This window comes from Microchirus variegatus, assembly GCF_963457635.1.
Source record: "Microchirus variegatus genome assembly, chromosome: 18".
Taxonomy (NCBI): Eukaryota; Metazoa; Chordata; class Actinopteri; order Pleuronectiformes; family Soleidae; genus Microchirus; species Microchirus variegatus.
The window spans coordinates 6,389,924-6,414,603 of record NC_139819.1 but is presented as its reverse complement, the minus strand read 5'-3'; the positions used below and the strand labels follow the sequence as shown (position 1 = coordinate 6,414,603).

General features: G+C 40.7%; 1 protein-coding gene across 1 annotated transcript in view; it reads left to right on the top strand.

Annotated features, from left to right (window-relative positions):
- The first annotated feature begins 670 nt into the window (after positions 1–670).
- wscd2 (WSC domain containing 2) overlaps positions 671–24,680 on the top strand; it is a 35,787-nt gene continuing 11,777 nt past the window's right edge. Inside the window, exons 1-2 of the mRNA XM_083904812.1 lie at positions 671–955; positions 23,728–24,622. Of these exons, the coding sequence (XP_083760938.1) occupies positions 24,229–24,622 (394 nt within the window). The 5' untranslated portion in view covers positions 671–955; positions 23,728–24,228. The remainder of the gene's footprint in view (positions 956–23,727; positions 24,623–24,680) is intronic.

The window sequence follows — 24,680 nt, the reverse complement described above, 5'->3', positions numbered from 1 at the left end:
AAATTTGAAAACAAAAAATTGGACCCAAAATGTTTGGTCCAAAATTTGAAAAAAAAATTTACGCAAAAAGTTTGGTCCAAAATTTGACAAAAAAAGTCATACTATATACTATGTTGTCCAAAATTTTTATTTTTTTTGACAAACAATATAGCATGTTATAGCAACCTAAGGAAGTGATTTCAATGAAAACAAAGTGAGGACCGACCAAAATGTCCTCACTTTGTTGGTTAAAAACCCTCACTGGTCCTCAGTATGGCGCAAGTACAAGAACACACACACACACACACACACACACACACACACTAATGCTCGCACCCGCAGCAGCAGCTGCATCAGTCCTAGTGAAACCCTCACGCACACACCGCGTCCGCAGGGAGCGCGTCACCGTGCCAAAGCTCTCCCGTGTGGCGCACAGCGCAGCAGCAGTTTCAGCAGCAGCAGCTCCGTCTTATTCTTATTCTTCTTCTTCACCACAGTGACGCTGTTTGCTCTGCTGTGTCTCTTTAAATACAGCAGGCAGTGCTGTTGGCCAGTGTGCGAGCGCAGGGCGCACAGTGCGGCGCTGCTTCTCCGCAGCGTCAAACGTCCGACGGTCGAGGGAACAGACTGGTCGAGCTCCACAGCCCCGCGTCACATCCACGCGTTGACCCGAGCGGATCGAGAGAGAGCGACACGAAGAGGGGGACAGTGTGGCGTGAAGTGGTGAGACCTGCACTGGGCCACTAACATCATCACATACTCCTCCCTCTGCGACTGTTAACGCTGGAGTTAGAGCTTCATCTGCGGCACAGTCGCCTTCACTGTGAACGTCTTTCTGAGATCGATATTTTTTGGTGGAGATGAGGAACGTGAAGGAACGCGAAGCCTGAGCAGCACAGAGGACCATCCTCAGCTCAGAGTTGTCTCCTGTGATCTCTGCTGATGTCTCGGAGCCTCGTCCTGGCTCGTGTTTGAGGTGAGGAGCCCACTTCAGATGAATAATAACATCTGACTTTAATGCAGCAGCTCGTTCACGGTTGCTTATGTGGATTTAGATGCATTTTCATGAACACTTTTTAAAAAAAGTGCATGTAAAGCAAATTCTCCTCTTCAAACATAAATATATAGCTATTTATATATCTTTGAAAATAGTAACTGAGAGGGTAGAATAATGGAGTAAAGGCTGAAAACAGCATCTCTTCAGTCTCGCGTTGAGGATTTGGCTCCATGACGCACCAGTGCTATAGTTAACGCTGTGATTTAACCACTTACTGAATTACTGCAGACAGCCTTCGGTTTAGTAGCTGGTTGAGATGTTTTTGTCTAGGAAAATGTATCGAACCTCAATGCTCAACAAAACAAAAAAAAACACTGTTATTTGATTTTAAACTGGCTAATGATGAGGAAATGAAGAGAGAGAGAGAAGAGCAGACTCCTGCTGTGAAGCTGCAGGTTCTGAAAGCTGCTGAATTTCACATGACCTGATTTTTAAACAGCATGGTTTTTTTGTTGTTGTTTTTTTTTTTAATCATTAAAATTTGGCAAAGGTGGTTAGTGACACATTTTCCCGTGGGGTGACACAGTCCCCAAAATCATCCAATTACAAGAAATAGCTTTTAATCTTAAGTTATTGGCTTTTTAAATGAAAAAAGGCTATCGATTCAAGCAGAGGTTGCACTTTTAGCAGTCGTTTCTGCTTCATTTATTTAGTCAAAACCAAATATTATGCACATACTGTATATTCAAAATTCATGTTATTTATCCAGACGTCAGAGGTTTTTAGTCGCTCAGCTAAGAACAGGAATCCTTCCACTTGTCTGTGAAGTTGCCAGATATAAAAATACATAATTTACTTCCCTCTGTAATGTTCCTATTATACTGAATTAAATGTGCGTTTAAGGTCCCAGGAATGCTCTGGTGCACAGAGGAACGGTTGTTTAAGTTTAAGTTGGCTGCTCATGTGTCTATTATTAGTATTATTCGTAGTATATGCTTTCTGCTCTGCGTTTTATGAATAATGGTGTCTTTATTAACTGGTTTGGGCAGGAAATTGGGCAGTTAAAGATGCCCCACAGGCCAGGGGATGTCCCACAGACTGAACGCCCGCCCTCTCACAATTTTCACCAAAGTGTGAAGTCGCTGGACTTTCATTAGAGCGCTGCTGCGTATTTTCAACACGGGCTGTAAATCAAACCTCAGAAGGAGAGAATGTTTCTGAATGTTTGTGCTGGATTGATTGTTTCAGTCGTGATTAGCAGAAATGTTGGTTCCTGCTCTGTTAAAATGTGAGAATAAGATGCTTTATTAATTTAAAAAAGGTTCAATTAGAAGTTTCCTTTTTCCCTCAGTATACAGTACGTCACTGCATTGAGCTTGGTTTGGTGTGAGAGTGTTGGAGTCAAAGAAGATCACAATGGTTGTTAATATTGATCACAGTGCTGTTAAAAATCAATTGCTGAATGAAAGTAATCACTCATGCGGCAATTTCAGCACTTGCTATGACAGAAAATAAGCAGCAGCGCAAACCTCTCGTCGTGGCGACAGTGGAAACATGAGTGTCGGGACCAGGCTGTTTGAGATAATAAAAACTATGGCTGGATTCTTATTTACACCTCTGCTGATTGGACGATAGTTGAAGCGGTTTCACCCGCAGGGAATCTGTGGACACTCACTTAAACTATATGGGACTCAGCCGAGTACATACCGTGTCCAAACGGTGTGTGAAGCTCTTGTTACAGAAGAGTTCAAACAAACAGTATGTCATTTCTGCTGCTCGGGGATAGGTTAGGCTGTCACTCTTTTTGTTCAAACTTGGAGGGAAAAGTTCAAACTATTTAACTTCAAACATTAAAAATAATGTTCAACTTTAAAAAAATACAGCCAAGAATCCCATCACACCAACAAGAAAACGCAAGAATTATGTAAATCTGGAGCAAGGAAATGCTATACTAGTATTTTTATTTGTATATGTAAAGGGTACAAACACACAACCAGCTCTGCATTGACTGAGACAGAAAAGGCTCCAGTGTTTTGTATATTTCCACAAAGCTGTCAATCAAAAAGTGTGTTACGCCTCTCAGACTGTTCCTCCGATCACTGGTGTCCACAATACTGTACGTGCCATGCTTTACTGTCTATTTTCTTCTAAATGAGAACATAATTTACCACATGGACGTCATGTTCTATTGAGAAAGACCCCGAAGCTTGTGATTAAGACCGTAAACCAAGCTTTGAATTACGTGGGAGCCAATGGGAGCTGAGCTCTCATAAAGAGGAGTCGGGCTCCCATGAAGGTAGTCAAATTGTAAGACTGTGGAGGTGGGGGGGGTTGTTAAAATATAACTAAAAACCAAGGGCGTAGGTTTGTGTACGAGAAAGTCAGATTGTCTCTATCAATATTAGAGACAGGGCAATGTTTGTACGTGTGTACGCAAATTCTGTGAGCGAGCAGATTTTACGAGCGTCAGTGAATGCATCTCAGTCAAAGTCAAGTTTTTAGGGCCAAACCTAAAGCAAATGGGCAAATCTATTTTTACTACTTTTGCTTTCTCTTTGGCACGCACACAGCTAGTAATGCGGGTTAGCTTAACCCTAACTCAACGTAAAGAGTATCATTTACATAAACGAGACACAAGTGTGCTGCTCTTTGTGCCATAAACGCTTCAGGAAAATGTTTGTCACGTTACAAATACAGAGTGTAAACATAGAAGACTTCTTTTTTTGACGTCCCACTGGTGGACATTCAATATATTCTCACTTCTGGGTTCTTATCAACCAAAAAGGCAAAAGACTATGTCCAATTTTATATCCATGTATCAGACACAGTTGAAATCAAAACTTCCATGGTGGAGGGAAGAGTTAAACAACATTGGTGTTGTTATTGTTGGTAACAACAGCTAACTGTGACCGTCCCATGAGCTCCGTTTCCTCCCAGGGAGAGCAGTGACCAGATGTCAGAGAAACAAGCCAACAAATTAAACGCATATCTGTAAACTCGAGAATGAGAGGATGCCGTGGAAGAGAAGCCTCCTCTTCTAGGACTGTTCCATAAAAGATTGATTGTTTTGGTAAATTTAATAGTTGGTTTTCAGAGTAGTTTGCAGAGGGCAACTTTGAAAGCAGCAGAGATATGAAGTTCTTTGTGTGTCGTGTTGGGGTGGGTGGCGAGCAGAAGAGCGTAAAAAAGGCTTTGAATTCCACCAGAGCTTATCTCCTTATCCTCTTGGCGACCTCTCAGGGACGTGCTGTGGATCATATCCAATGGCCGCGGGCTTTGAAGATCGTCGGAGAAAACCCGATGGGACTCAAAGTTCCCATGCATGTGCTCGCCATTGCAGGGGAAATCACAGTGATGATGGTGGTGGCTGGTTCTCTGTTCGCGCTCTTGATATTTAACCATCAATAAAGGATGTCAAGTTCCTCATTACAGCGCTCACAAAAATAGCTTGACATTAAATGCTCTGCCGGCATCGCCAAAGACATGCTGTTTATAGCGTGTGATGTTCAAAAGAGGACGTTTCGTACCCAGTGGCATCGAGTTCTGCTTGTATTCGTGTTCATTTAAAAACACAAAGAGAGGATTCCCACGTTTTTCAGTGACTCAATTCACCTTCTATCAAAAGAAGATGTGATTTTTTTAGAGCGAGAATCATCTTTGAAACTGTTACGGCCACACGGATCCAAAGAGTGGGTCGGCCTCGGACAGATTTCCAGCTTACAGGAGGATTATTCTCAACACCAGACGTCTTCTTTAAGACGCGTTCCTGATAATCACCTCCTGGACGAGCGGTGAGATAATACAGACGTATCAGTCAAAGCAGGTGAAAAAACCCCAAACTAGACTCAACAACTACTGGGAAACATCTCCACACAGGCTAAAACAAGACATGACTCACACTTGTGATTTTAAGTGGGCACAACACAGCATATCATCATACTGTGAGTAATAATAGTAATGGAACTGCATATTAGGTGGGTCTTCTGTTAGTATCATGATCTCACACTGAAGAAGAAGAAGAAGAAGAAGCCTGTTAGTTGTGTCTGAATTATTTATGGACAGAAAGGAGTAGAAGTTACGGTAGAATGAGAAGTACGCATGCCGTATCCTGTCGTGTTTACTTTTAAAGGTATTTCATTTACAGTTTTTATCAGATGAAGAAAAACATCCATCTCCTTCTCAGACTAAGACTTTGTCCAGGAGCATCAGTTATCACAACATTCAGCCCGAGGTCATTCAGGGTCCCGGGTGTGACCTCAAATAACTGACTCAAAGCTCTGTTTGGGGCGAGTCAGAACATCGTATGTTTGTATGAGACAGTGAGAATAACGGAAAGTGTTTGACTGACTGAGGAAATGAGGACCAGCAGATAAGGAGGGAGAAAAAACAACATTCAATATAAAAGCCACATTCTCTGTGGTCCACAGCTTCATGACCCGACCTCGAGGCGGTACCAGTCTTCAAGATTAACACATCACCACTGTAATTACTCACCTCCAGTTGCAGACCCCCTGCCTTGACCTTTGTGTAGCTCGGTCTTGCTTCACAAAAAGGCCTTTGTTGACGTTGCACCGACAGAGCTCCAACCTGGCAACCGCCGCACTTTTAAAATAGAGAAGCAGTTTACCAACTCCACCTTTCAGGAAACAGATGAAATTAGTCTGAGAAACGTTTATATAAAACCCTTAAACTAAAGCTTCACGCACTCTTAACGTACTTATAAATGAGATCCAAGATGAAATGTATGAAAAATGATAAAAGTTGGAATAAATATAACACATACTCATTTGTTGTGATGTCGACTGGCAAGCAATATTTAATGACGGCAAATATAAAAAGTAGTTATTATTCACAAGCACATTAGCAAAAAACAACCAGTAAAAAATTAATGTTTGTTATTCCGACCAAAACAATATTCCTTAATAATGTTCAGTAAAACTCAAACTACACATGCTCCACAGTTCCTGATCCAGAAGCCAGTTTAAGCTCTGTTAGTCCAAAGAATTCTATATTTTAAAGTCTATATATGCTAGAAAGATGCAGAATGGCATCCTAACAGCTAGCCGCTTGCTAACCGCCTTCAAAGGTAGCGTAAAAAAAGTAGTTTCCATCATGGTGTGGTTAATTTTGGTACCGTACAATATTGTATGGAATTGTAAAGTTCTGGTTCAGGCTTGCGTTTCGACTGAGAACAGTACATTTACTTGGTAGGTGTGGTGTGGGCTGTGCTAATGGCCGCCTAGCTGGACACTGGTGCACACACACACACACACACACACACACACATGTACAAACCCATCGCTCAAAGAATACAAGGACAAGCAAATGAGGGCCAACAAATCTTTGTGGGCATATGCAAAGTCAATGTCACATTGAGTTTGCATATCGTCACACTTAAAATAATCGCCTCAGTCATTTTTTGTCAAAATTGTTTTTTGTTGCCTAAATCATCTCCTCATGACACCGGCCACCTATGGTAAAATCACCTACATCCTCAGTTGATCGGATCATGTGATTTTACCCCTTTCAGATAATGGCCTATGTCAAGTTTTTGACTTAAGCGGTGAAGGTTTTTGTGTTTCCTGAAAAACTTAAAAAAATTAGTGATGAAGCGATTAATTTTAACAGGGTGAGGATATGCAAAAATGTTGTGAGCTCTTGTTTTAGTATGAAGGTAATCACAGACATGTACGACCATGCGGGAATGCGAAACAGCTCTCTGAGGACACGGAAGTGTGACCAGGGCTTCAACTGGCTCTTTCTTAAAAGAGAACGCAAGATTAATTTTATATATTCTGCATTCTGTAATGAGCAGAAGGAGGAACAGGAGGAGCAGGAGGCCTCTGTGGTGAAGACTCAGAAGGAGTGGACTTCTGTCTGTGCTGTCAGCAGCGGCTTCACATCTCCGGTCAGCATGCTCGGCCCTAATTGGGGTGTCACACTTACAAGAGAAATTTGTCAGGTTTCTGTGAAATTAACTACTCTGTCAAATCAAGATGTGCATCCCCCCCGTTTCTTTCCAAACCCTTCTACTGCTCCAAGCCCTCTAGAAATATAAATAAATAGTAGAATATTCTCCTGATAGTTTTGTGCTCAGTAATTGCATTTACTGGGATTTCACCTCAAAGAAGTGCAGCAGCACAGTCACCAAGAACTAACCTCAATTAGGAGCGTATTATTTTTCCACTCAACCTTTTAATTGTTCTGTTCAGCAGCAAACAGCAGGACTTCCTTCCCTAATATCACTCACTCTGAATCTGGCACTAAGCAAAGCACACGCATGAGCCTCTCCACAGAGCTAATGTCCCCCATCTGTCAGTGAAGCCGTCCAGATTGGTTGCGATGTTTCGGAACTATTACACACAGTAAAACGGCGCTCACCTCGATGACCACGAGCCCCGGCTCCACAGTGTGTCACTCCTCATCACCTCGTCTCTTCCTCTCCCTCCCTGCTTTCTGTGACTGTGCAGATGTCTTTCCCAGGTTGCTTAGGGACAGGATGACTCAGCTCAGGCTCCCTCTCTCAGCACTCCACTGACTCCTGCCTCATCTCTCTCTCTCCTCAGTCAACCTTAGCAACTTAAACACGGTCTGCTGGCACAGTTAGACTCGGGCCAAAACACAGGTTAACACACACACACACGCAGTGACGCAGTTCCAGAAACCTCACACCACTGCATCACTTCCCACACACACTTAGACTGTTGGATGCTCAATGTTCGATAATATTTCACCACACAGATCTGTTGCTCCCACTGGTTCATACTGACATTATTCCCGAAAATTAGATGTTCTTTTCCAAGGAATCCTGAGAAATAAGTGTCTCATTTAAAGACATAACATTAGCATTGATTAATGTGAGCACTGAAGACATAGTTGTTGGTGTTTTTATACTGACTGTGGTGTTGGTGGGAATCCTGGTCTGTAGTCTGACTCTTGAAACAGGACGTTTGCTGCTTATTTTGACTATAAATATACGGAGATTAGCATTGTGCTGATCTTTCTAATCCTATCTGTAATCCTACACTCACTGGCCACTTTATTAGGTACACAGAGGACATGATCGTGGTGAGAACAGCACTTGCAACAGTGCAAGAACACGGTGTGGTCTTGCACTGTTGTCGCCCATCTGCTTCAGGCTTTGACAGAGATGATCTTCTGCATATCTTTCTTGACCAGTCTCCTCTGAACCCAGGCATCAACAATGCATTTTCACACTGCTGTAAACTGGATATTCTCTCTTTTTCCAGACAATTCACTCTAAACCCTAGAGATGGTTGTGTGTGAAAATATCAGTAGATCAGCAGTTTCTAAAATACTCAAACCAGACCATGCTCTGTTGTGCAAAGAAAGACGACACCACTATGATTTCTGGCTACAGTACTGCAGTTTATACGAGGTCTCCTCCTACTTCCGGGTCAAAGACCGGGGAGGAAATTTAGGGTGCATGCGCAGAACGTCAAATCCGACTCCAGTCCGACTAAGCGTATACATGCGTGAGTAATCGGACTATGAATCGTGCTTATCCGGGTATGCACTAAGACCAGTGCGGTATTTAACGTGTATACATGACATTAAGAAAGCCAAATTATTGTCTTAGTCCGACTATAATCAGACTTTTAACATGCAGTGGCAGTGGAACCAAAATGACCTGGATGTCATGTGGAAATTTTTTGGCTAATAAGTAAGTACATTACTCAATAAAATACTTTGTTTTAGATACTTGAATGCAGAAATGTTCCGTACTATATCTTTAAACCACCTAGTCGGTCTAATGCTCTGTTTGAAACCTTGAACTCTTGACCACGTCCACAAGCCTTGTGATTGCACATATCTGTATTTACATAAAATACAATTTTTTATGTGTGAAATAAGGCTCTCGCTCACTCGTTTCACTCACACCCACTGGAAGTCATCGCACTGATGATGGTTCAGAGTCACTGTGTGCTGAGGAGGCTGCATAACGAGCTCTGCTTCTGTGAGTGTGCTCTCTGTGTGCAGTGTGTTTCCCTCTCACCATCACTGCTGTGTCTTCATGCAGATAGTTTCAGTTTTGGTCTCATCTGCCTGAGAGATTTCTGCCTCCAACCTCAAACACAAGCTGAGGTGTAAGGAATGTTGGTAGCGCTGCACAAAAGAAATGACATTTGAAAGATTCAGCAGTCACATGCCTTTGTGCAAACGCTGCCCTAGTTTATTCTGGAAGAGAGAACAGTACTGTTTAGATTCTTTTTTTTTTTTTACTGAAGGCATAACTTAAAGAAGCATAAACTCAAAATAACATCACAACCAGCAGCAAGACAACACACAAGAGGGAAGTGAGAAAATCTGGTTTGGAGAATTGAGCTGAAGTGACCATTTAAACTGATAGGGATAAGAAAATAACTGACATCTTGTTCTATTATTTTTAGAGATTTGTGTCTGTATCACACACACACACAGGCTTGGTTTTCCTTCCATCGCTTCACAGATGTTATTCTACGGTTGCATCAGAGCAACAGTGAAACTCTGCCATTCTGTTTGTGCTGGTTATGTTTTATTCATCGTAGGAGAGGCTGCGCTCAGTCCTGTGTGAGGCCGGAGCAGGCAGCTGTCAGAAAGACCCAGTCCCCCTGATACTTTGCCTATTTCTGCCTCTGCACACACACACAATCACACACAAACACACACACACATGCAGCCACATGAAATTGCACTGCTCCCCTGTGTATATATACATGTGCATGTAACCTTTCCATTATTGCAGAAGTGACCCTTTCTCAATTTCCTTTGGATTTTAACTTCATGTAGTAACTGATGATAATCATTTTAAAAACACTGTGGTCACACAGTTACAGCAAACACATTTCATGGGTGTTTCTCTCTACTTTCAGTCATACTCAGACCTGTCTGCAGCAGCCGTTGTGTGTCTTGACGTAAAATAAATCACTTCCTGTGTGCAGTGTGGGAACGATCGCTATACTGAGAAATGCACAAATCAGTATATGTGAACTCATTTGGCAAATAATTGGAATTTGGCTACTGTTTTGTGTGAAACAGTCTATATTTATGTTCATTTTCCTGTCAGTTAAAAATGTTCATAAAAACATCAGTGTGTGTGGGTGTTCATATTTAACTATTACTGTGCCACAGGTGCACCGCGAGAATATTTTACAACGCCTTATATGGACATTCTGTGTTTGTAGGTCACATCTTCACACTTTACAAGATGCCTTTTTTTCGTTGTCTTATGTGTTGTTGAGTCAAAATTATGATTCATTCTGCATCGCACATTTAAAAAAAAACAAAATTTTATTTTTGTTCATAAAAACGAGCCAAGCAAACTTTGACGTATTGAAAAATGTAGCACTTTATAAAGTAAATGAGGGGGGAAAAGCCGCCTAAATGCTCTGTGTTCTAAGGATTAACTGAAAGGATATGTTGACTGTGAGATTCTGCTGCTGCTCCACCTTTCCAGGCAGATTTTGTGCGATGCTGATGTCGCCCATGGTTCACTGCACATTTTGGGAGACATGCTAACTGAGCGCCCTGCACTGCCACACACACACACACACACACACACACACACACACACACACACACACACACAATGTCCCTTAAATGAACTCATGCAGACCGGTGCACCGAGCTCTCTTGCAACCCCTGCGTGACGGTGCACACTCAGCAGCTCATCAAAAAAAACACCTAAGTGGTTTTCTGTGTGTTGTCGATAAAGTCAGAAAGTTGATGCACTTTCTTAACAGCAGATCGTGTTAAGATACTTTTAAAAAAAACACACATAACCATTGCAGCCAATGAGTTGTTGAAGTGCTTGCCATTGTACTGTGGTTTATATGTGTAGGTGGTGACAGCCACAAACAGACGACTGCATACTAATACTGCTGCTGCTGCTGCTGTTCTTTTTTTTTTTCAAACGCAGAAAAAGAACTCCAAGCACTTGTTATGACAGCGCTATGTTATTTTTCGCTCTGTGAGAAGAAAAATACAGTTTTTGCAGCTCACTTCTCTTCAAATAACAGTTAAGGTGAGATAGGATTTTATTATTTTCTACATGTTTGATTTGGCAGAGATTTTTATGCCTGATGCCCCTTCCTCACTTGGGACCAACAGAAGGAGGACTCTAGATGTGACTGGGGGTCAATTTAGAGCTGGGGTCTCAATGTCAAATAAAACTAGGGGCTACTGAGCATCTACTCTGGTCAGGAAGGGGGGGCTGGTCATGTGGAAACACGTGCAACTGTTCGCATCACAAAATTCTTTAATGATATCGCCATAACGATATTTGTGACAATATTTCACAGAATTTCACAATAAAAGTGTCTTTGTTGACATAAAATGATGTATAGTTCACAAAAAAAGACATTAATTAAGTGGTGGACCGCATGAATTTGATTGGAGGGCTGATTGGAGACCTCTAATTTAGAGTTTCCAGTTAAAAATGAGAATTGGGTACCTTGAATCTGCAACCACAAGTTATATGGGCTGCTCACATAATATACAATAAAATATGATAAACATTTATTAGTCTCACAATAGGACAATTGTTATTTAGTATCACTCAACTTTTTTGTCAAAAAATAAACACTGATTATCTATGACGTATATGAAGCTGAATTATATTGTCTTCATGCAGAGTGATATCCTTCAATCATATGGATTCCGTTTGTTCAGCAGCACAAAAATAAACGCCGTAATTTAAATACTTAAACAGCAGCTGACTCTTCTCCAGAGGGGAATAATGTTCTTTCCATCGACAACAACAAAAACCTGACGGCGAGTAATCACTCGTTACTAGACGGGTTTAGATTAAACTCATTAAATCAAGTAAACAACACGACAGCAGCAGTTTAAGTGTTGTTAAAATATAAATATACAGTATATAATCATATAATATTAAGCATTATAATCAATTTCCCTGTGACATTTAAAGTATTTTGTCTGAATCTTGTTATTCTTAAGCAAAGTCAATTTAGTAAATCTTTCTTTGGGTTTTGTTCCTCCCTTAGAACACACACACAAGTCTGGAGTGTTTTACTAAATATCTTGAGCTGAGCGGCTCACGCTGAGGCAGCAGCTGGCACTTTCAGGATCTCGTCTCGTCTGAAGCGATCGCAGCATGTGGCGCTGTGACCACACTCACCCCGTCTCCCCACACAACATATTTATTTATTTACTTGCCTTTTCTCATCTCAATTCCCTCCCCCCCCACTCTAACTTTTATTGCTGTAGATTGATAGAAGATATGACGACTGTGGGTGTGAGCAGCGTCAGCACCTCTGAAAAACCACAGTGTGGTTTGTGTTTTTAAGAGGAAGATGAGAGTTTGTCTCTCGTCTGCTACTTCTTTTCTCACAGACCCACAAATCAGTATAATATTCTGTATAAAATAGAAAATGCTGCTGTCTGACCTTAAACAGTGGTCACTTGAGGACACTTGAGCAGAGTGGGTCCTCAGGAGACACAGCAGCAGCAGCAGCAGCAGCAGCGTGTCCTGCAGATGATCTGCGTCTCCTCTGTCTCAGCTCTTCATGCATAAGAAGCAGCAGAGTGATAATGAGTCTGTGAAACAGTTTACCCCCACAAAAACAGCGACGGATTATTATGGTTTACGGTTATGACAGCAGCGTAAATATAGATACTGTTTTAGTGTTTCAGCTTTTGGTCACAAACTAATTCTAAAATTGTAACATACAAATGTCTGTGACAGTAAAATAATTGTTAAAAATGAGCTCACACGATCATAATTAAGCCGATCAGCTCCGTGCAGCCTTAACAAGGATAAAGCGGAAGAAGATGAGTGGATACTGGAAGGCAAAGAAATAGAGCTTTACGCCCATATACTTTACGTCATTACGATAGCCCTCAGGATTTCCACGGAACAACCGTCCAATCACACGTTAGTCATCAGCTTCTCCGTGCTGTAATTCCTAAATGGTTGAATAACTGCCAGATATCAAAAGTGAACGTTATTTTGGAAAAAGGGGGCAGAAGAACTCACTCATTGAACATTTTTTGACAATTCCACAGCCATACAATCTAAATAAATCCAGATGGTTAATGATCTCAATCGCTTGTTTCAGGTCTTCTTCATCAGCACATGATGTCATTCTTGTAAATTATCTTCCCATTCAGAGAAATAAACATGATAAAGGAAACCTGTGTACCGACCAGCACTATAAATGAGGACACCAGTGTGATTGACAGCTGGTATCGTCCAATAGGATGTACATGTTTATGGTCAGGTGTGATTTCAAGGATTCAGCATAACACAGTAACACAGGTTACAATATGGACATCAGCAACAACAAAAACATGGACTGCAGCTTTGAATATCTCTCATACTTCGAGCTTCTAAATATAAGTCAAGTGTACGATAAAGAGTCGTACACTGTTCTGACAAGATGTTTTTTTTAACCATCCAGGATGGAAAGAAAGGGCCTTTTTCGAGGTTAATAAATAACTGTATTTCTCAGATTCCTGTGGTTGAGTTGCGTTAGTTAACCTAATGATGTGCTGTTGAAAATTGCCCTGAGTTCCACCTGAGGCATTTCCTTTTTACCTTCTATCCTTCCTCCTCCTCCTTACCAGCTTAACATTTTTCTGAAAGCCTCTGCAGCCTCCACCTACGTCTATTCTTGTCGAGAGGACTGAGGTTTGCAGGAGAGGAATTTGCTTTTAATTAAAACAGAGATCGTTTGTGCTTAGTGGAGGTGGGAGAGGAAATGGAGAAAATGCTGCTTTTCCGCCTAAAAAGAAACAACAACCTGTACTGCAGATATTTGGTAAAGGCCCTGAATGAGGACAGAAGCTCCCTGCTGCAGAATAATAGCTTCTGTTATGAAGTCGTTAGAGAGAGAAATAATTAAAGTGATTGTTTTTCTAATGTCCGTATGTGGCCAACTGGGACATGGAAGTGGCAGTGAGTCTGAAAGTCCACACAACAGGAACCTGGGATGTTTGTAACACAACATTAGTGTCAGGAGCTCTCGTGTCATTTCCATCCCCAATCCTCCAGGGTTTTCTGTGAACCCGTGGTAGATTTTGTGCTCATAGCTTTGTTCTTTTTTACCTAATTGCAGTCACAGTCGAGGATTTCTCCTGTGCACTGGTGGAACTGTCCATTAAAACGCTGCAGCTTTACTTACATTGTGCACCATTAAAAGAAGAGGATTACATAATTTTTTATTTTTTTTTTAGTCCCCTTTAATTCCCCTCTTCTCTTTCAGAGTTAAGGTCGCCATTGGGCTTAATGGACTGTGGAGTATTATCAGGATTACAATGAGCTTTTCTTTGCCGTTCCTGGACTTAATTTTTTAAGCTTCATGGCTTGTGTTTAAAACTCCTGCTCTGATTGGTCTACTCGTCCTCGCCAATGTCAAACTGGGTATTTGTAATCTTTGCGCGGGCGCAACACAGTTAGGAAATAACATTTCTTTACAACTAAACGGCAACAAAAAAAGCAATTTTAGTTTCCTTTCCATGTCACGTTTACAGTAAAACCTCAATATGTCGTTACAGTGTCTGAACATAATTACTTATTAACCAACGCAACTTATACACTGACACTGATTTATCTATGATAATATATAACCTGCTTGTCTGGAACAACCAGTATCATAAGATTGTAATCATTACTGTACCTTTGTTTAACACGTTATACATGTAAGAAAAACTAGGTCTGTGCAATTAATCAAAACTTGTGTTTCAGTTACGATTATATCCCAAAACATTTACAAAAACAAAATAATCTAAACAAAACGATTATTATAAAATGGGGGCTTTTATTATGAAAAATTTTGTAATGGCGTTGTACTTCCTGTCCCGCTTGTGATTGAGCAAAAATAGTACATATAGAGCAAATAGAATCGTCAGGTTAGACGCACAGCGTGAGTAAAGATATATACAACATACAATAATTTATAGTCATTTTGAGTTCAATTCAAAAGGTTTTTTTATATATATATTTATTTACAAAAGTCAAAGAGTGATTATTATTTTTTCCATAATTGAGCAAAACCTAAGAAAAACACACTGACATTTTCATAATAATTGCTGTACTGATTTTTTGGTAGAGTACGGTAGAGGATTAGGGCCAAATGTAAAAGATAATTTGGAAAACAACCTGACTTCTAAGATTAAAGTCAGACTTTAGTCTCAGAATAATGGCTTTGTTATTGAAACATTCTCATGTGGCCCTAATCCTCTTCCGTAGGAGAGTTTAGTCAGGACGTACAAATCTGTAGACTGAGAGACAGACAAAGTTATAAAGTACTACAGAGAAATTATACCAAAACCCTCTGCTGCCAGTGGAAAAAAATGTCTGTGTGCATTATTATAACAGCTTAAATATTATATTTTAGTCTACATGGACCTAATTACAAAAAAAAAAAAGAAATGTATTGCATTCAAATACATTTTCAAATGTCAGCACAGATTTGTTTACTATTATCATGGTCTGTATGACAGGGTGACAGATAATATAACATACTGACAAATACAGAACACTGTTCACAGTGATGACGATGTGTATCGCGGGGAAACTGTTTTTAGAAACTCCATCACAAGGTCTGTAAAGTGCCACTTGTGAGTGTCGACGCTGAAGCAGGCGTGGACGTATGTGATAAATGCTTGGTATAAAATAAACTGGAGTAAAAGAAAAACAGTTTGAAATGTTTGCAATAAGGTTGTTCTAATTCCATCATTTCAAAATGTGAGAAACAAACTATAGTATAAAGAGTTTGAGCGATCTCGTGACATGATGCTTCATCTTATTATACATTTATAACACATGAAATATTCAACTGCAACTTGACTTGTAAAGACGTACTGCACGTAATTATTCCACATGATCAGACCTGTACCACTGTACACATGACACAATGTAAATTGTGAGAAATTTGATGATATGAGATTTATGTTATATACTGCTATATGTTTGTAATGCGTCTTTTTGTTTGCTTATTATGACGTGTGTTGTTGCCTGCTTGTAAAAGAGATCTCGATGGGATTTGATCTGGTTAAATAGATGAAAATAAAAAAATATATAGTGCTAAAAAAACTATAGAATTAATGAATTAACACCCAAATCATGCATAAAAACTTGATGGATGAACCATTCCAGCCGTGATCCTAACTGAAATTAACTTAAATACATTCATCAATGGAAACCAAAATCACACAAAGTCAAAGATAATTGTGATAATTAAGCGTTCCCTTAAATGTTAAGTTTTTGATCAGTTTATATGATGAATGAATAAACATTTAGTTTATACACAAAATATGCACACTAACTCCTCAGTAAAAAGTCTGCAATGTGCTTAATTACAGACTTTTATTTGATGACGGCGCCATAAAAACCTCCTGTAACCCATCTGTGCACCCTGATCCAGGTATAGAGCGGTTATTATACAGTGAAATAAACATTTCTATCGGTGTAATAACTTTCTCATGAGGCTGCATACAGTCCGTCACTGTTGAAAACATGTTTGCTGTTGACTTTCTCTTTGAGTGGCTAATCTGTAATCAAGGCAATCACTAACACAGGCACGCACACATGCAGATCAAGGACAAAGTTAATTAAAATGGCTGACATGAAAACAGTTCATCCAGAAGTGCAGCACATTCGGATCATGTTGTTAATGGAAATGTTTCGCTCTCTCCTAAAAGTTGGCGTCTGCACAGAGGAGTTCCTCTCCACTCTGACTTTTATGTTAAGAGTGTTGGCAAATATCTTCAAATATTTCTCTCTCTATCTGTTACACACTGAGAGCTCCAGTGTGGAACCTCATTATTAAAACATGGTGATCTCTAATACCTGCTTTTATCTCTCTCCCCCGATAACTCTCACTCCCACTACACACAGAGAAAGAGAGGGAGAAGAGAAAGATGTGGTGCTGCCAACTTCATTAAGTTGCCTTATATATACATGTTATTCTCCACACTGTATCCATTAAACTTGGAGCTGCAAGGTGAAGGAAACAGCATGTGGCCACTAATCAATTTCCTGTGGCCCGCCACTATATGTCATATTGAAAACCACAATGGCCCAGACGTCTGCCCAGTAAAGAAAGTGCATATGCTGAGGCAATAGAATATGGACAGATATAATACTAACATTTTATACTACTAATAATATAATACATTAATTTATATTCATCACATTTAACATTAAATTACACATTACAGGGATATGATCGTCATAAATGTTTGTTATTGCAAAAATATCCATCATTTAATATCAAAACAAACACTTTTACTTTGAAATTATGTAAAATATCAACATTTTTTGAACAGTTCTCTCTCTCTCTCCCCAATGTATATCTCTAAACTGACCCCTCTTGACCAGACTAGATGCTCTTTGGCCCTCAGGTTGTTTGATTCATAGGCGTGAAACAATAAAACACAGAGTCACAAATCTCAAACATATTTCTGCCTCCTGGTTGTACTGATTTTTTTCTTTTTCTGCTGGATCTGTAACAATCAGGCATCATGCAACATTTCGCGAGGATAACTGTCAGAGGCATGGAACATTTTTATGTAAACTTGAATGCCAGCGGGCGGAAGAATGCGATCTTTAGTTTGATTTGATCTGACAAACACGGCTAATGTGCACAGGCAGGCCAAACACACCAGGAGAGCGGAAAGACAGGCCCCAGGGTGAGTGCAGGGTCAGGGCTGCTGCTGCGGCTCACTGTTAACCCTTCTGCTGCCAAACTAATCTACATCTAACACAACAGTAAGTTAGATCAGTGCAGTTGTACAGGATGGGATTAAAAGTTTAGTGTGTTCAGAGAGAGAAGAGTCAGATTATTCTAACCTTCTCTTCCTGCCACTGTTATTGTTTCCATCACACTGTTGTCTGATTTTCCTTCATCATCATGTAAATGACGATCAGCGCCTTGACTGTGGAATAAGCGTTTCTGACATTTTCACACACTCACAGCCATTTTCCTGTGTTTTTAAATAAAAAAAAACACTATGAAAACACAGTAAGCGAGATCTGCACTGTAGAGATTCAGAGGTCTCGCAGTCAAAATTCCTCTCCCACGTTCTAATGAAAGCGTTTTTGGCAATCACAGGACGGGGAGGTGAAAACTGCAATAGCAGAAGCAAGTAACAAAAGAGATGATTTTATCTGCCTCTACATACCCAGCCTCTAGATCTTCTATATCTTTACAATATTTTGTTAGAAGATCAAAAAAAGACACATTTATTTGTCTAATCTCATCTGATTATCCGTTCATCTTTCTCTTGCTAGCTTCTTTTGTTCCAACATAGAATGAAAAGGCCACAGAGAACAGAGAGGTGTGGAGCACAGCTGCTGTTTTGCTGCGACTCAATGTGTCCCACGTTAGATATGAAGAATATTTATGGATAAACCTTGTGGAGGCGTGAGGCAGACAAAGATTACCTTTGACGTTTCCTCCACCTAATTCCCCTCTGATCAAACAGTTGCTGACTCATGCGGCATGAATGTGAATTAATGGTCAGTCAGTGGGTTCACGTCAACTCCAAACTATTCCATGAACATGGTCCCTTGGGGCTTTTGTGTTTCCTCCAATTCTTGGACGTGGTCTGTATTTATGAATATGAAGTTTATCACGATTGATTGTCCATTAAATACTGTATATTAATGATTACAAAAGTATTTAACTTTTGTTTCACATTTTTTCCAATAAAGGGAATTGAAAACTTATTCAAAAACACACATCTCCAACTTCTTACTTGTGCCACATACTTGAAAGTAGAAACTAAAACAAGTGTATTTCCAGCAAATTGATAGTTACAAGCAGTAGTTAAAAGCAAAATTCAGTGGAGTTGTGGTCGAGAGCGGTAGAAAATACAGCGCAGTCACAGAGTGACGCGATGGCATTAGATCTTCACACACTGGTTCCATTAAAGCAGTGGTTTCCAAACTTTAGACATTTGACCTCCAGCCTTGTACGCCCTCCTCCTGCACAATTAAAAAAACCAACAAAAGAAAACCAACTAGTGTCTGTCTGTGTTTGGCCAGCACAGACTGCTCTCTGCAAAGTATGATCCAGAAATCAGGATGTGGCTTCTGATCAAATTCCATTTTCAGTGGTTCAGTGGTGTCAAAATGTGTGCGTATACCCCTGCATCACTTTGTGTACCCCTGTTTGGGAATCACTGCCTTAAAGGGACTTAGCACCTGTTTAGCCACTGGTGCAATTTTAATGTGAGGTGATGTATTGAGATTTTAAATATATTTTCTACTTTCAATCCCTTGTTTTACACAACTTCTTTCAGACACAGGGCCAGCCCTAGATATAAGCAAAGTGAACGGCTGCAGGGGGGCCCCAAGCAGTAGTGTTTTAACATATTTTAACATATTAAAGTTATATAGATGTCCTTATCTAAATTTTATTATTTGGATAAGTTATAAATAAGTTATTTGGTTTCATTTTGGACTTGAAGATTTGCTGATTTAGTGCACATTTGAATATCTTGTCTACATTTTAAGAACCAAAGTCATTTAATGGAAATGAAACTGGTTTGGTAAATAACACAACTATAATGAATGCAATTTATAGTGTTATATTTGTATCAATAATAATCAAGCACTGGCTACTCTAGGGGGGAATCAAATTCAGCTTAGGGCCCCCTTAAAGAAATGAGCAGGCCCTGTTCAGACATTGAATTAGATAATTAAATTCATAATTTCAACGTGAACGCCAGATTGGCTTCAGCTCAGACAGATATGTATTTTTTTTTTCATGACTACGTATACCTGTGAGCTGAGAATTAAACTGCATCACAAGGAAACCATGAGCTTGCAACCAAGTCAAGTCCGTCCACTTTCTCTTACAGTAATTTGAACCTTGAAATTGACTTTGAGTAGAGTTCAGTTTCATTTTCCTATCCGGGGGAGGACATTAATTATTAATATCGGTAATTAACCTGCGAGGCCACGTTTGAATTTGCGAGCCGCAGAACGTTGTTGGTGTCGTATGTGCTGCTGTGCCTTTATGTCTCCATCTGTTCGTCGTCATAAACCCGTTTACTATGCTCTCAGAACGGGAGCACATCACTGCTGTTTAGATACTGCCTTTATATGACCTGTGTGCACACACACACACAAAGGCAACAATACTCTCTTGTGAGTCTTTGCTCGTGACCTTCATTGATCTAAATCATATTGAGAACATTTACAGGATACGGTTTCCGAGTAAGAGGCATGTTGAAATGATGCCCTTTATGTTTGTGTTTAGACCCTGTGACCATGTAGGTAACCAAAATATGATTAAATCTCTCTAAGGCTGTTACTGAATCCAGTCGCCCTAAAATATAAATTGAAAAAGGGGAATGAAATGCTGAGCCAGGGAGTCCATGTTCAACAAATAGGATACAAGGAGTGGATTCATATGCATCCCTGTGGATTGAACGCTGTTCATGGGAATGAAACGAGCCCTGAACTTTCATTGATATTTCAGACACAAATGTTTAAAGGAGCAGTTTGTGAAGTAGAAGATCGATACCATGCTAAGCCTGAACCAGCGGCTGATTAATGCAGCTTTGCATGAAGAGTGACAGGAACTTATTGTGACATTTTTCTTTGAATTAATCAACCATGACAACCAAAGTGTTACATGTCTCCACCCCCCCCCCCATTTTCAGTCTTTGTGGCATGAGCTGTTTGCTCTAAACTGACTACAGAGCCAGTAATCTTGTGCAGTATAATCAATTGTGTTTACAAGATCCGTAACGTGTGCACACAATATGTAATCTATCGTCTTACCTTATACTAGAGATGGGAATCGGTCAAAATCCTCCATCCATTTTCTACCGCTTTATCCTGCGTCAATCTCAGCTGGCATGGGGCGATATGGCGGAGTCTTACCCTGGACAGGGACACGGAGACAAACAATCAGTAGAGTGGAAGGAAACACGGAGAATATGCAAACTCCATGCAGAAAGGCTTTTGGTTTCCGACCGTTCGCTAACCACTACACCACCCGTGTGGCCCCTTGTCAAAAATCACTGGATCAGATATCATAGAGATGAATGTGGAATCTGATACAATCTGAACAATCTGAAAAATCCCATATGTCACATGCTTCACTACGAGTGTAAAAATGAAGATAAATATAATAATTTTAGCTGAGTCATGTGAGGGCTGTTTATTTCGTCTTTTTGGGGAGAACTATTTGTGACACAGTTGGATTGGGTCTTTGATATGACTCCGCACAAATGTGTTAGCAGCTTCATAGTTTTATAAGTGGTCTTAAAATCGGTAGATGCTCAAGTTTGTGATCGGTATTGGACACAGAAAAGTGTTATCGTACCATCTCTACCTTATACCTATACCTTTATCATTTATATAACGCCTACCTTTCCCTCGACAGACGCAAACAGTGCGTTTAGATGATGATATATTATATTATTTTGTTTGTTTGACAAAACTGAACCTTGAAAACATCATATAAATATGATAATCTGACTCATATTTGCACGTTCAACTGGACACAAACTGGCTATGACACTGTGCATGCTCAACAGTTCCCCCCCACCTGACCTTTGACCTGGGAAAAAAACAAAAAAGAAGCTGGTACACAGAAGACAATAGAAAGAAAAATCTAGAAGACTGCATTGTTACTTATGCTGTTAGTTTACAGAATTGGACAGAGAATAAGCAAACTAAGCGGCTGCTTTCACTCAAAAACAGTATTCATGTCCATGTTCAATTCTTTTATTGTTCTATGAATTAAATAAAGCATTTAAATAGTTAAAAAAAATGTACTTAAGATAAAAGAAAAGAATGACTCCGTGGGACTTAAGGTGCTGAGGCAGATCAGGTTTATTTCCGGCAAAGTATTATCATTATTTTGTATTAAACTCACTCGTCAAACGTGATGGCAGATTGTTTTCTATCGGCGTCTGTGCCCTTCATTTATACCTTCACTGCAGTCGGTGTTTATTTGACCAGAGCGAAGACAAAACAGAGTCATTGAGATGCAGACAAAGACAGCGGCAGTGAAAACCCTCCTCCTCCTCTTCCTCGGCAGGTATTTAGAAGTCACCGAGCAGCGAGAAGTCAGACAGGACGAGGATTGTATCCGTGTCCGGATGCTGTGGGCTCATCAGCAGAAAGTGATCCATTTCTCCTTGAGGGTCCAGGAGTTCTTCCCAGACTAATGCAACGAAACATAGAGGGGCAGAAAGCCGAGGGGGGTCTGAGGTTTCAAGTGACAAGTATTCTGCAATTTAATTTGCCCTGTGGCAGTCGGAAAGCCACAAGGGCCAGTGTCCTCTCCAATGTTGTGGAAAGTTCGCTGACCCTGAAGAGTGTTGCGTTACCTACCAATTGTAGCCCCCTGGTCCCAGAACAGAGACTCCTTTGAGGAAGACTGCTGACAATTTGGAAAGTCGAGATTCAGCCATTTCCTCCCAAAACAAATCCAGACTGAGTTATGATGAGAATAAGACGTTCAATTAGACCGCCTGTCGTAGATTTGATCGAAGAGTAGCTTTAATTTGAGCCGTGTAATTTTGTGCTCTTTTCTCACACACATTTAAATAAATTATCGTCATGAATAATGTGTTTAATTCCCTTCACTTTCCCAGACAACATTAGTTGCCAGTCTCATCAGTGAAAATGCTGCAGGGTTTGTTTCTGTTTTTCTCCTCTCAGCTTAACCATAATTATTACAGATCATAGCACAGAACTCAGAGTGTGTTCACTGTGTGGTGAACAGCAACATATGCGTTGTGTGGGTCTTTATTTGTTTTAAATCATACTATGAGTTTAATTTTTTCTATTGCTCATTTTCTGTGTTTCATGAATGTTAGTTTGACAGAGGACAAAGCTCAAAACTACAAAAGAACATGTATAGATTGTGAGTGTTTGTGTCTCTAATAAGACTTTCAGGATTCATTTAAAGCACAGCGTAAAAAACTTGAGTAAAAGTGCAAGTGTGTTACCAGAAAATGACTTTGGTAGAAGTTGAAGTCACTTTTTAACAGCGTTAAAGGTGTTAACGCATGACGAGTTTGGAAAAAGACGCGCATGACGTCATGTGTACGTATGTACGTATGTACGTAACCGGTGCCTCAACAGAGGCACAGGTACGCTGGTCATTTGTAGCGCTGCTCTTTTCCTTTAAAAAACAGACTGGTCAAGTTTGACTGTAGGTGCACTAACGACGCTAAAGGAGCTAACTGGTAAACAGTTCCTGGACTCTGCACTAAATAGTGCAGAGTTAGTAACTTAAGTAATATTATTACTTACGTTAAAAATATTTAAGTATACGACATTTACTTAAGTATCAAAAGTAATGTTATGATATAAAATGTACTTAAATTTTAGAAGTAAAAGTATTAATTAGTAGGATTGAGCCATAGTAGCTCAGTGGTAGGGTGACTTGTCTTTCAACTGGAAGGTTGTGGGTTAAATTTCTGGCTCTGCTAGTCTACGTGTGTCCTTGAGCAAGACACTTATCCCCATGTGTGAATGGGTGAAAACTAGTGAAGCAGCTTTATATAAATATAGATCATTACCAACTCTTCTTCCTCTGATTTTATTAGGTAGTAATGAGTAACAAAGATAGTTAGAAGAACTGTAGTGGTGTAAAAGTAAACGTTGCTAGAAATTTGAATACATTTTGTACCCAAGTACTGTTGACTTCTGTCTTTTCTATCATGCTCATGTAGTTTCTTCTTTTCCATGAGTGATAAAGCTTACTCAGGTGTTCACCCTCTCTCTCTCTCTCTCTCTCTGTTTTTTGCTCCAGATGGTGAGTCACGCCCCCCCCTCCTCCCCTCACTCCCTCTCTCTTGGACCGTCTCAGTGAATAGTGGATGCCACAAAGGTGAAAGGATCTCAGCTTAGCTGTAAATAAACCAGCTCCTGCACAGCGTGGGAGAAAGTGTCACAGCAGTGCTGGTGCTGGCGCCGCGCAGCCTCCGAGGGCTGATCAGCGGAGTGACAGCAGTGCTGAGCGATCACCTTTACCTCTGAGTCACTCACCTTTCATGCTGTGGTAGCTGCAGCCAGCTCTCCGGGGTAAAGAGTCAGCAGAGAGGCTCAAACGTGGACACAGTCGCAGAGAGTCGTCATGAGGGATCCTTCACTGGAGAGAAAAGTCACGTTAATGTGTGATAACTTTCCTGCGTCAGGATTAAGGCACTCTTTATTTTAGTTGGTGGCTGAAACGGGGAGAGCTGCTGTCGATTACCCTGCTTTATGTGTTTTCATCACGGGGACAGTGTCTCTGAGAGGCAGGGGAGCCAGCATGGCCAAGGCTCTGCTGAAGATACAGCGCTATTTTCGAAGGAAACCCGTCCGCTTCTTCTCCCTCATCCTCCTCTACCTGACCGCCGGGAGCCTCGTCTTCCTTCACTCGGGCTTCGTCGGTGACAGCGGCCCCGGAGGCAGAGGGAGCCGGGAGTCGGTGGCGGCCGCAGAGCTGGGGAGACGCACCTCGTCGTCAGACACCCGGGGGCTCGGCAGCATGAGCCGGGTGATCAAGGAGACGCACAGGTCTGGCAGGAGGTATGGTCCTCCCTGGATGAAAAGGAAGGGGGGACAGGAGAGACAGGGGAAAGAGGTCAGAGGGGGAGACTACACCAGCAACTGGAACAGAGCACTTAAAGGACGCAATGCCAAAGATGTGGACGATGGAAGAGGTGAGTTAAACCGAGACTGTGTTTATTATACTGTTATAAACCTGCAGCATGTACATTT